We start from the raw sequence: 13,943 nt of genomic DNA on the forward strand, positions 1-13,943 counted from the left end.
GTTTGAACTTACAGTGGATAATACATTTCTACATACCCCTATATGAATTCAATAATAATTTTTAATAAATAAATAAATAAAATTTAAAAATGCAAATAATGAAAGATTTATTTCAAAACTTATTCAACCGTTAATGTGACCTATAACCTGTACAAATCAATTGAAGGGAAAAAAAATTGCGAAGGGAAGTGTTAAAAAAAAAAGAGGAAAAAAAAAAGATTAATGTGGTTGCACAAGTGTGCACACCCTCTCCTAACTGAGCTTGTTGTGTTCAGAATGAACCAATCACAGTCAAATGCATCTTAAATGGAAGCCAGCAAACACCTGCCACAATTTAGAATGCCTCCCACTCAACTAAAATAAAGCTCAGATGTTCTAGTAGGCTTTTCTTCTTTTTTTCCTAATCATAATTCACAGCACAAGCCTCTATTTTTTTCCTATTTAAAGATTTCATCTGTGTTCATTTGAGTTACACATTTTTTTGATTGCCTTTATTTCACAAAAATCTGTCATTTCAGAGGTGTGTATTAATTTTAATATCCACTGTTAGTGTGGAATATAATACGGAGAATTGACTGGTGGTGACAAGTTAAGACAATCCATTGCAAACAACGTCTGTTTGGACTTGCTGAGATAGGGCCGAAACCTCTCAAGTCCACATTTGGTCTCTCTTTTGACGATGCAATGTGGCTCAACAAACAAGCTATTTGTTTGGGTTTCCCTCTGACGCCAGCACTGTGCGATGTGATGTACTAATATTTTATCAAAAGTAAAAATCTTCCAGCAGACTTGTGACACTGACACGAAACACTAAAAGGGAGAGATTAGCTGCTGCAGACGAATGAAGTGCTTCCCTGCAGGAAGACTGATCGCTAACGATAATGGATGAATGAAAGTGGATGTAATTGATGGTGGCTCATTTCAGCAGATCAGTGGCAACTGGATCATGTTTCTTATTAATAATAAAGATGAGTTTGCAGCTAAATCATCCCAGAAGATTGAAAAATATGTCAGGGTCTTCAACTTTTACATTGATATTGCATGCAAATGTATAACTGTTAAACTTAATTGAGTAATTGAAAATTTATTGATTACCAAATAAATTGAAAACTGTTTTAATTAGTGAGTAATTCTCTTCTGATTTCAGCTTCTCAACAATATTATTCCCCAATTTCATGAAAGCAGACTGGTTATGCTTGGTGTTTAATGAAATTAAGACATATCCAAACATCTGCTTTTAATTTGGAAAACCAAACTGAACAATTTCAAAAAGGTTGGTGTGTACATCAGTCCTTCCCATGTGATTTTGCTTAATTGTTGTTTTTAATCACTAAGCAACAACAAATAAACAACAATAATTGATTAATAAACACAAATCGGTGGAAAAATGGTTTTGTAATACACTAAGGAAAACCTGCTGGGACTCGCTAAGATCTCAGAGTCCAGGTGCTGATTTTGATATAAAGATCATAGTCAATAAGTGTGGAAGTAACAGACTGTTAGTGGTAGCTTGCATTGTTGCAGGTAAAGTTCTGCTCCGAACCACATGAACAATTCATCAATGCAACCCACACAATACTAACCGAAAGAAAATAGATATTCAGATCCAATCAGGGCGAAGGAGGCGTCCATTAAGAAGGAGGCATTGCCATGGTGATGGCACTGATAGAAGATAGAAGGTGTGGGGTGGGGGGGGCGGTTATGTGGGGTTAGCCCTTTGGGGAATTGGGATAAACCTGCAGGCTTGCAAGTAATCAGTGTTGGAACCTGTAGACAATAACTAATCCAAGCCTAATGGGGCCATAGCTCTAAATGACTGTGCATTAATGTAATGCATACTTACCAGTACTGGACACTACATGCTCGTGCAAGTGCCAAACACAGTCTGGAGTCAAAGGAATATCATGGATTTCTAATAATCCTTTGCGATATGTTGAGTGCCAAATGTATTTTAGTGGTGAATAGTACAATAAACCCACTTGGATGTTTGAGGCCATGCAGGAGATGAAACCGTTTGCCTGAAGAGTTCTGCAGCTCAAAAAGACCAATTTGAGTGATTCTGAGCACGAGTGGATCCCAGTGAAGAAGTCAGGGAGGATGGTGAAAGAAGAGGGGGAGGAGGAGAGGGAGAAAGGGCAGGTCTGGGACCAGATGTCCTCCCAGTGGGGGAGGAACGACTACAGTAGGTGAGGATGGAAGGAGGGAGGGTGCTTGGGAAGGGGGTAGCTTCTCAGCAGTTGCCTTGCCAATGCCTGTTGTCTACATCATGTTCAGACTGTTCCAACACGCTGATAGATACATTTGCACGACGTAGAAAGAATGATGTATGTTTAATTTTCTGTAGTTGACAAAGTTTCATCGCCACAGTACACAAACTGGAATCACACAAGCACCTGTTTTAAATCCAAATATCATCACTCAGCTAGTTTGACTTGTAAATGGGAGCCTTCACATCCACTCTACTCCTCCTCATCATGGCCATTATGGAAGGTACATGAGTGATTGGACTGCAGAGGTAAATGCATAAGTGGCCTTACTCGCCCACGCGCACACACATACACAAATACATAAGGTCTGTTCAAAACAACATGCACTTATCAGACGCTTCGGATGGGAATTTGCTTTTTCTGAATACATAATGAGACGTCAAATGAATGGATATCTGAATTCCAGTCACCATTCTTGATTACAGCCGAGAACTGAAGGTTATTGACTTCATTTCTGCATCTCTGTTCCTGGGCAGAAGCCGTGAGAGAGGCCTTTGCGTACGCACCCTCCATACCAAACACGTTTTGAGCATATAGGATCATACATACAATCCCACAGGATCAACTCACACCTAATTAGGCCATCACTCAATCGACTTGTCAATGCCTTTGTATCGAGATGCAGTGCCACGCTAACGAAAACTGGGATATTTCCTGGAACAGCCACTTTACTGCAGCCTTCTTATCTCTATTGCGAACACCATGGCCAGTCTGAATAGACACGATCGTTGGGAGGTGATTGAAAACTGGGTCAGAGGTTAATAAATCCAACTAGCGCATAAAGGAAGACGTAAAACTGACTTTCAATCAGAAAGATGCTTTTACACAAACTGCTGAATTCGGCCCTGAATATTTAAGCTCGAGTTACGGTTAAAATGACTTGTGCTGCAGGAACAATGAGTCACTGCACAGGTCACAGCAAGCATGTGGACTGCAAGGCATGGAAACGATGAGACACATTGAGGAATATGTGACGATTGGGGTGAAATATACTGTTTTTACTGTCTGCATTTTTGCATTGTTTGCTTCCTGCATGGAAACTGGCGGACTGCTTATGCAGCATCCTATGTGGATTAAAGCGTGAAACAGGTGTCTCACGGCACTGCCCACACCCTTGCAATATGAATCTATGGAAACAACCAGTCTAAGGATAAACAGAAACGACAGTGACTTCTTCATAACTCGACAACAGCATGTCATAATGAAAAATAACCATGATGGCTGAAAGGCATACGTTTATATTGTAGTTCATGAGTCCATTGATGGATCTCAGATATGCTTAAAGTTCATTTATAAATATCATTTGTAATAAATCATATGAAGGGTGTATTGTACAAGAGTACAAAAATTAATGTAAATTGATCTGAGAAACAGAGACTATTACAAAAAAAAAGAATGTCAATTGATCCATCGCCGTCCATCTCATGCAGTGACAAGATGGAGAGCGGAGGCGTAAAATGGCTGTACATAAGACCATACATTTGTCCCTTGGCTCACTTTATAGATTGCAATATATTACAGAGAGCCCACATAAGAATTGTATTGCCATAGTAATAATCTGTTTTTATCCCACTGTGTTCAACAAATATACAGCATCACACATTTTCACACCTGTCGAAGTGCCGCCAAAACATGCTTTTGTCACACAGTGACTACACAACATCCACATGAACACACAGAGAAAACTATTCATTGTTAAAAAATTATACAACTCAATGATAGGGTAGTGTTTCCAAAATATAACAAGTGCAAAAAGGTTTTTCCTGTAGGCCACTGAGCCAGAGGTGAGCAGGGTCTTTGTCTATAATTCATACACTTAAATGGAATGGCGCTGTCACAGCACGTTTGCTCCAAAGCTCTTAATACATATAGCTGGCAAGCAAGGGGTGCATAATAAAAACACTTCTTAATAAAAATACAAGACATAACAAAGACCCTGTGTGCAAACAGAAAAGACACATCAGCAACCAGACAGAAGATTTAGAGTCATTGAATACATCTGGATCTATCACTATTGCTCAAGTACAAACAAAGGAAATGGGTGTGAAGATTTTAGAAAAATCCACAATTTCTATTAAATATTTTGTATTTGGTAAAATAAAAAGTCTAAATCAATATTGGACTAAAACAAATGATTCATGCAGAATAAAAGTGATTTTTTTATTTATATTTCTGGCAATATTCTTTTTAGTGAACACACAAAAAGCCAAATAATTGATTAATTATTCATAGAGCACAGTACAAGCATATGAAACATTTAAGTAAAGACCATTCATTAATTTTTGCTGGTTAACGCAACTGTTAATTTTATGTGTTATTAAATGAATGAATGTTGCCAATAGTAATAAAGCTTAATGATAAGTCAATTACCCTTCCATTAAAAAGGGCATCTTTATTACTTATAGAATATATATATATATATATATATATATATATATATATATATATATATATATATATATATATATATATATATATATATATATATATATATATATATATGATTACATGTATTATTATTATTATTATTATTATTATTATTATTATTTATTTTTATTTTATTTCTTATTTTTTTTTACAACTGCCTCTTACACAAAATAGGCATAAATATTATTGGGGAACCCAAAAGTCATCTCATCTAAAAATCACCGTTACCTCATATTGAAGGTACTGTTTTCTCCACTCCGGAGTGATGTGGGACGAAAGGTGCTCCGCGAATTTCATAGTTGCAGGAATGAGGATTCTCCGAAGTGATATTAAATCCGAGCCCGGCTCCTCTTCTCCTCCTCCGACTCGACGCCACTTTTCTGTCCGTCAACTTGCTGGCTCAACATGCGGCGAGCAAGTCAGCCCTTAGGCGGCCCGCTTCACTCCACTTCTGCTCGCCGATCCGGTCCCGTCCCGTCCCACATACTACTAAACTACTGTACTGCTGCAACCGGTCTCACCCGGGAAGGTTCACTTTCGGTTTGGCAGGAGTTGGACTCGCGCGAGTGTGTCCCGGTGACTTTGCTCCGTCCCTTGGCGAGTGCGTGTTTGTGGGCTAGTGTGCGGTCCGCCATCAGTGACGTGTTTGCGTCACAGAGCGCGAGCTGTCAGCTGCTGCTGTTCGGGACCGCTCGCCGCTACTTCCGTTTGTTGCACCTTATCCACGAACTCAAGTTGTTGTCCTTTGAGAACGTTTATATGTATTCGATGAACTTGTCCGACAACGTCTAGTGTTTTTGTTCATTATTAAATTATTTTTGTGCACTGTACCGTACTGTAATTTATTCGAGTCTGACTTCCGGTTTTCTGGCAAGAGAGCCGTTAGCCCACAGTCATTCACGGTTGAGTGGGCGTGGTTAACAAAGTAATTTTTTAATTGGTCAATTGGGCAGTTATGATTGAACCCAATGAATTCTGCCTAGCAACAAGTGGCCAATAACTCTGTAATAACCATACAACAACGTTTATATTGTAAATGTCCTTGGGGCAGTGGTCACTAACCTTTTTGAAACTGACAGTGACCTCTCTGGTGCTGAAGGGCGGTCAGTTTGATACACACTTGTGAAATAATAAATTTGCTAAAATGAATATGTCATTATCAATAATTAATTATATTCATCTATGTGACGACACTAATCGTGTTAATGATTTCTCACAATAGTTATCAACAATGGTACAACAAGGTAGTAAAAAAGATTAATATCATTATGTATCCATAAATATTTCTACAAATTTCTGCAAGCTATTAAAATTTCAAATGAGTCCTTCTGCACTATTCCTAGGAAATCACTATGTCCCATCACTGAGCTATGTTAGAACAGAACCCCGGGATATACATTTGGCCTTTGAGGGAGACTTGGTGTCCATAAGCACCATGTCAATGACTGCTGGGAAATGTTTCAACACTTAAGCCAATATACTTAATTTACATAACAAAAATCTCACTACACACCACAAAGCAAAAATACTGAAATAATGATTATCTCTTTTCAATTAAATCACAAATTAACCTATCCCTTGGGGCCCACAAATCTGACATACATGCAGGAACTGTCAATAATGACTTATTCTGTTCTATGAATGACAACAGTTGGAAAGGTTTATTCTACTTTTGCCATCTGATGGAAGAGCACTTCCTACTAGCATCCTACTAGTTTTGACTGTCACAGTATGGGATAGCTAGGTGAACACCAGATGAACATATATATCCATCCATTCATCAAAAAAAAACGGCAAAACGGGAGTTTTATTTTTTATTTTTTATTTTTTATTTTTGGAAGAAAGGACTGTTTTGTGTTATTCCATTGCAGTTTTTAATGCAATGCAATATCGCAAAAGCAAGAAACATTACCATTACTATAGTGACTGCTGTAATTCGTCTGTGTGGGGTGCAACAGCAAAACTTATTTTATTTTTTATTTTTTTTTAAGTTTTGTGTTGCTTGAGAGTGCAATTAGCAATCGCATTTAAGTCTCTTCTTTTCCGACAAAGCGCAGTTAATACAACACAATGATACAAAACTATGCTCTTTTAATCGCCTCAATGAACTACAGTATTGCATTGGACTACTACTTTTGAATTAAAAGTATGAACAGATGCTACACGGTAAAAGAACAGGCTATTATTGAACCAATAGCAGCATCTGGCGGACAGTCGGGTTAGTGCACTTTCCCAGCGATGGGTTGTCTGCGCGAATGACACGATATCATAATAATCTGTTGTTAGAAGCCGATATTACGAAAACCTTTATACATTTACATTATTTATATCGTTCTTTTTGAATAGATAACACGAAGTCGTCTTAGAGTGCAATAACAAGGGAACTAATGTAAGACGCAACATTTAGCAGTCTGTTTCTAGTCGGTGCCATTAGTCGAACGTACTGATGACGGACCAAACGCGGAAATGAATCCGACTGTCAACATTCTTAATTCTAACGGCGTTTAAACCAGACAGCAGCTTATACTGTCGACAAGTATCGATCGGACCGTTACTTTGTGTTACCATTTTACAATTTCTCTACGATTATAAGCCACACGTCGTTGATAACTGTCTGCTAACACCAAGAAAAAACAATGGCTTCGAGGTCGCCGTCCTCCTCTCCGGACACTGCGACGGGTTCAGGTACCGACCCGGCCCGTCCTGACACTGGAGAGCCCCTCGGTGGAGCGGGTTCGGATTCTGACTCAGACTTGGGTTTGAGTAAATTTGACTACGGTGCTATGGAGGCGGGAGACCGCCTGGAGGGTGATGAACTAGTACAGGAGTTCGAGTCTGCCGCCGACCGTGTTGGAGGTCTGGTCCAAACGGCCAGCAGAGACCAGTTACTGTATCTCTATGCGCGGTACAAGCAGGTGAGTACTGGCTTCTGTGCCCCGTAAAGGCGTCATTCACTAGCATAACCTATTAACCAAACGCACCAGACAGTCAATATTAAGTGAGCAGGTGAATAACATAAATGTTGTTTTAGGTGAAAGTGGGAAAATGCAATACACAAAAGCCAGGTTTCTTCGACTTCGAAGGACAGAGGAAATGGTATGTAGCTTCCTAATCTCTCACTGTCCATCTCAACCACACACTTGGTTTTGATTCTACGTCCCCTAACCATTGTCCCCTCATTCCTTGCTCATGTGGAATTGTGTTAATATTTTATTCGCTTTGGGAGTGTGTCTCTCGAGCCTCAACAAGTCACTGCTTTGACCAAACCACTTGTCTTTGTACCCTTATAATATCTGGGGCGAAATAAATAGGGATGCACGATAATGCTATTTTCAACCGATACCGATAAACCAATAATTTAAAAAGTGCCGATGGTGATACCCGATAAGTAAGCCAAAAATTGTTTGCAAAATTAACTTGTATACAAATATATTTTCTAGTCCTACTATAAGTCTAACATGTACAAATACATTGAAACATTGTATAAAGCACCATGAAGCTGAATTTTATTGATATATCTGTTTCAAAGACAACCAGTAACTCATTTTGAGTTTTCCAAAACAAAACAGTCATGTTTTAAAAATTCAACCAAAAAACTGCAAGGGTAACATTTTGGGGAGACACAGTAAAGCAAGCCCACACTGGCGACTGCCATGTGATGTCGCCATGATGCATCTTTTGTGAACACGAGGTCGTGCACATTATGATGTCACAAATATGTGACACTACCATAGGAGGGGGATGGGAGGAGGTGAGGAGTTGGGCACAACTTGAATCACAACAGGTGGAACAATGTGGTATGTATTATTATTGGCGGCTTTCTTTATTCTCTGGATTATCTGTTTGACATCAACATGGTCGATAATTGCCGATAATTATCACTAAAGGACATGTGATTTTATTTATCCCCCCCCCCCCCATTTTCAGGCAAGCCTGGAAGCAGCTTGGGGACATGGAGGCGGAGCAGGCAATGCAAGAATATATTTCCTGTGTCAATGCGTTAGACCCTGAAGGCAGCCGGAAGGTAATACTAATGAAATTCCACACAGCGTGATTGTAATCCAATCATTGCTGATAATGTAGCGACACACTTGCCTGACAGTGCAGGCAGCGACGGTTCCGTTCCCACTCAATGCTAGTTCAAACGTGAGTGTGAAGTCATCTTTCACACTGTGTACCCTGTGTAACCCTAAACAAGATGTAAGCATTACAGATGGGAGTTCAATACAGTATGACTGATTTATCTCTTTTTTTTTTAATAATGCAGTGCAATGTTCTTGCCATTAGAGGTCAGTCTCACTGCATCAATTTTAAATGTTAACATATGAAAATAATGGGCATGCTTCGCTATAGTTTTTAATCAGTTGTCGTTTTAAATGCTAAATAATGCAAGAAGTTGTCACAGACCTTACCTGATTGTAGTTTGAAATAGCCGGCGTAAATAGCTGTTGTCGCTCTTGTATCAGGGGAGTTTGTGTTGCCATGGAGAAGCAGTCTTTTGGGGGCGGCTTTAGACTTCTTCAGTCACAACAATAACATTGCACTGTCATTGTACATTGTCATTGGAACACTGCTCATGTCGAATTGCTTTAGGAGGAAAATAAAATACTGGAAGCCATTGTCCACTGTATGGTGAAGTAGCAGACAGAACTTTTTTCTCCAAAATAACTCATGGGACAGGGCAACAAGATAAATTAATAAAAAGAGAATATAAAGGATAAAAAGAAACTATTTTATAGTAATAAAATTAATGCAAATTATGCAGACTTAACAACATGCTTAAAGAAAATATGGGATGTGTTGGAGTGAATAAAACACGTAAAAATCTTATTGGTCAATATCACTGTTTGTTGTTATCACAATCATTCAGTCAACATGAAACTGGAGTAACTCAAGTTTAGGGTCTCGTGGCCAAACATTTATGCCAGTACAATCACAAGTCTCTCAAAATAGGTTAACTTGATTTTATACCATTTTTCATTCATTGGATGCACAAGATTTTGGCTTGTATGGAAATTACAGTGTGTGTCCTAAGTGGTTAAATGATACTCAAAGATTTACATGGTTTTGTTTTCCACGGTAAATTCTCAATAAAACGAATCATTTTGATCATACAGTATATTCTATTTTCATAATCATATTATTGCACCTTTTGTACGTGTCTGAAATTGCTCCACACCCTGTCATAATTGGGTAAACTAATCCCTTTCAGAAACCCTCGGATGTTTTCTTTGACATTACCGCCAGCATTTTTTCAATGAGGACAAGCACCTTATTAATTGATGGATTGGATACTATAACAATGTAGGTTTTGGATTAAGAGCTTTCCATTGTATATATTTTGGTGAGTATTAACAAAGGGAGTCCACACAAGGATGCCTTTGGGAAAATAGGCACAAATAATGTGATTGTGCCTTTAAAGCCCTGTTTGACCGTGTACACAGTCCCTGTTCACATCAATCCTTCTTTGTTCCCTACATGTACAATACCTGTCGTCCTCCCGATAATGTTGCCCCGCCCTCTTCTTTAAGCCCCTACTTGTTGTTTGAAATTCCGTATTGTCAGTCACTTTAATGACGTCACACTCATGCACATGACCATGCTTGACACATTCTTTTCTCCTCGGCGGGCAGAGAGGGGGAATAATTGCTCAACTGTGCCTCATTGCCACACAATGCCAGTGAGGCAGTCGAGAGAGCTGCCTGCAAAGGCACAAACCTGAAAAGAAGCTGATTGTATTACCGCGGCATGGCCATTATTTTGGAAACCCCGTTAAATTAGTAGTGTATAGACAGAGAAACAGGGCCGAGAATAATAGCCAGAAGTCGACCTTTGTTCCTGCTTCAATTGTTGAGGAGATACTGGTTTTCTATTAGATTATACAGCAGGGAAGCAGAGACCGCGCATCAGCGAATATTCTGTTTCACAAGTGGATTAGTTTGTCCCAAAAGTGCACGCACCGTTCTTTCACTTGTCGTGTTTCTCCCCCACTTTTTTCCATTTTGATGAAATCAGATTTATGTAGGCTTCTTTGTCAGTCAGGTTTAGTCACTGAAGGATAGGCTGGGGTCGCAAGAAAAAACAAAATTTAATGAGGAATTCCATTAAAAACATAATGCAGTTGAGTACAGACCTCCTCAGGACCTTTGTACCCACCTCATGCATATGTCTGAATTTTATTAGGATGCACTCATTATTTACCACAACATTAGGAAAAAAATAGTGACACAATATGTGCACCTTTATTCACATTCAAACCAAAACATAATGGGTTCTTCCCGGCCCATGTTCCACCCTTCTCTACAAAGCTTAGTGTTGAAACGTAAGCCTCCTGTGTCAAAATATTAAACGGCATAAATCTGGAATTTAAAAATCAAAACCGTATTACGTTTAAAAGTCCTTATCTTTAGGGCAGTTTTGCCGAAAACACCTTTTTTTCAAGATAACACTTAGAATTTTTGCCACCGGTGGGACCTCCGCACAATAAGTGTTAACCTATCTGAAGTTAGATTAGAATCTTTAAAATATGCCTGAAATCTTCTCAAGGTAGGAGGAACATTTCACACTTTGAAAACCACTAATAAACACCTCCCGTTGGTATTTTTTATTTATAAGGTCACGTCTGAAACCCATCTTGCATTTTCCCATTTTTTTATGCACCATGTTATAAGTACAAAGGTTAGAAATTGTGTCGGGATATTTTATACCACTTTTTTTCATACCTATACCAGTACGACTCAGCACTTGAGTAGTCACTGATACTAATACCAAGTACTGATACCACTAATACTTTTGATACGTAACATTTCCACCAAAAAAGAAAAAAGATAATTTCCAATATATATCCCAATATAACATTTTTCCTTAAAATTGCCTAAAATTAAATGCCGAGACCTTGACAAAAGGCCACCCTAAAAATATATTTGTAGAGAAACACAACTGTAATCAATCTTAACCTTAATCAATACCAGGCCTGAACTTTTGTCTTTTAAGCAGTACCAGAGCAAGGACTGTAACACAATTAGGATATTCTATTTTTAGTAGTGCATTATTGTGATTCCTTCATTTTATTTCTGTTCACTAATGTGTGTGTGACAGGAAAGCCGAGGAGCAGAGAGGAGAACGGGCTTCGGAGGAGCAGCGGTCAGCTCTTTGTACCAGGAGGAGACAATCAGGTAGTAGAATTCAAAATACACAAAAAGTCTACCAAATATATTCATTTGTAATGCTTTCTGAAAGCCTCTGTTGTTTGACAAAAGAATGTAAAAAGTCAGGAGGATTGTGGAGTTGGCTGATCCCGCAGCGCTCACGTCGCCCTGGTCCTCGACTTTGCCGTGTTTGATTACATTCAACAGAGCGTAACATACACTCCAGATTTATGTTAATGGAATATTTTCTCCCATTTCCTCATGCCTGGCAGACTTACTCAAGCTTAAAGACCTCATCTTCCTTCCAAATGGAAAAAAAGCTCTTTTGGCAATTGAAATGAGATGTTAGAATCCTGCAGGTTTCTCTTTTTATAATTAGTATGCACAGTCTTTGGAGATATCGGCCAGTGTCTCCCATTTTTAATTATGTTAGCATTGAAGAAGGAGGGTGCGTGATGAGGACGTGGTGGAGGCACACGGTTCCATTCCCACAACTCTGACTCCCCTCGCAGGTAAAAACCATGTACACGTGCCGCCACTGTACGATCTCGGCGATTGCGTTGGAATCCATGCAGAACTCGCCGGAACTGTCACATTGACTGCTCTGCTGCATTCCAATTTCATCTTTGCTCACAAACACGCAGCCTTCAATATTCAACAGCTACGCACCTGTCGGAGTTAATTGCATCGATCGCTCCTTACTTCGCTCTCAAAATGAGTGCGTATTGATAAAAGCGGCATTGATTTGCAATATCGCGACGTTACTGAGCTGATCAGTGTGTGATTGAGGAGGCTTTGAGCGCCGCGTTTGTAATCCCCCCTCGACAAAACATGCTGATCAACACAGGGGGCTTTGTTGCCTGGACTCTCTGACGGAAGCAGTCGCTGAGTTATTTCACTTCTCATTGCTTCTTTATTGCGAGCGTGTACATGTATGTGTGCCTGCTCCACCACTGTGGCCAGTTTCGTCTGATGGATGAAGGCCATATCTTCTAGTACATCACACCGGACGTATATACACAATGCGCACAAGCAGCTTTTTTTTATGACAGGGAAGCTGGTGACCTTCCCAGCATGCATTGCTGCACTGTTGATGTCACACTGCTTACAGGAGTCGCATTAATCATTTGTTCAGTTTACGTACACAGTCACAGTGTAGATTACAGGCACATACCATATAGATGTTTTCTTATATAATAAACCTTTATTGTACCTTTGGCACTAAAGTGCACAGTATCCCAATCTGATCGTTGACAAAAGACTGATGAGCTGGCCTATTGATTAGTTGCCGTGGGAGACGGATGGCGGGCACACATCAGTAACACTGGGGTCACTGTGGCCATCGGGCAAAGGAAGGGAGTGGGCGTGTCCGAGCGGGAAATTCATGAATATACATTAGAGCGGTAATCAGGAATATGTAAATGCATGAGCTCATACAAACGTTGCGGTGATAAAAGTCTAATGAGTTATTCATGATTCATCACAGGCTGATGGGCAGAAAGCCGAAGGAGGGGAGTCAGATGAGAGAATGTGATGATAAAACAACATGAAAATAGCGTCACTTAAAACCACTACCATAAAATCTATACATCAGTAATTGTATTAGCATCATAATTATTATTATTATTATTACAATTCCATGGTACTGGTATATGGAAGCGTATTGCATTCACTTGGAAAAAAAAATGTTTTTCTGACTATTTTTGGGGGGGACCTTTTTTTTTTGTGTATTTTATTTTATTTGTTTTTTTTATTTTCTGTTTTCTGAATTTTATTTTCTGTTTTACTGATTTCATTTTCTGTCATAAATAAATATTCTGAAAAAAGGGGGAAAAATATTCAGAAAAACAGAGCACCAGCTTCTGTTTTTCGGTTTAATTTTTTTTTTCTTTTTTTTCTTTCTTTTTTTTTCTTTCTTTTTTTTTCTTTCTTTTTTTTTCTTTTTTCTTTTTCTTTTTTTTTCTTTTTTTTTTTTTTTTTACCTCTGAACTCCAGGTGACTTGTTTTAGACTTGCTAATAGCAGACACTTTCCCGCATACCTCCAACTATATGACTTACAGGCTTAGTTAAGGTAGGGCATGTACCGTAATTAGTAACACA

At 39.0% G+C, this 13,943-nt stretch overlaps 2 protein-coding genes across 2 annotated transcripts in view; one reads left to right on the plus strand and one right to left on the minus strand.

The window, feature by feature from the left end:
* xpr1a (xenotropic and polytropic retrovirus receptor 1a) overlaps window positions 1-5,529 on the minus strand; it is a 52,175-nt gene extending 46,646 nt beyond the window's left edge. Inside the window, exon 1 of the mRNA XM_077535465.1 lies at window positions 4,923-5,529. Coding sequence (XP_077391591.1) covers window positions 4,923-4,991 — 69 coding nt within the window. The 5' untranslated portion in view covers window positions 4,992-5,529. The remainder of the gene's footprint in view (window positions 1-4,922) is intronic.
* The window catches only part of acbd6 (acyl-CoA binding domain containing 6), a 31,563-nt gene continuing 22,485 nt past the window's right edge, over window positions 4,866-13,943 (plus strand). Inside the window, exons 1-4 of the mRNA XM_077535467.1 lie at window positions 4,866-7,609; window positions 7,726-7,790; window positions 8,622-8,718; window positions 11,793-11,869. Of these exons, the coding sequence (XP_077391593.1) occupies window positions 7,331-7,609; window positions 7,726-7,790; window positions 8,622-8,718; window positions 11,793-11,869 (518 nt within the window). The 5' untranslated portion in view covers window positions 4,866-7,330. The remainder of the gene's footprint in view (window positions 7,610-7,725; window positions 7,791-8,621; window positions 8,719-11,792; window positions 11,870-13,943) is intronic.

The sequence above is a fragment of the Festucalex cinctus genome, chromosome 10, assembly GCF_051991245.1.
Source record: "Festucalex cinctus isolate MCC-2025b chromosome 10, RoL_Fcin_1.0, whole genome shotgun sequence".
Classification (NCBI taxonomy): Eukaryota; Metazoa; Chordata; class Actinopteri; order Syngnathiformes; family Syngnathidae; genus Festucalex; species Festucalex cinctus.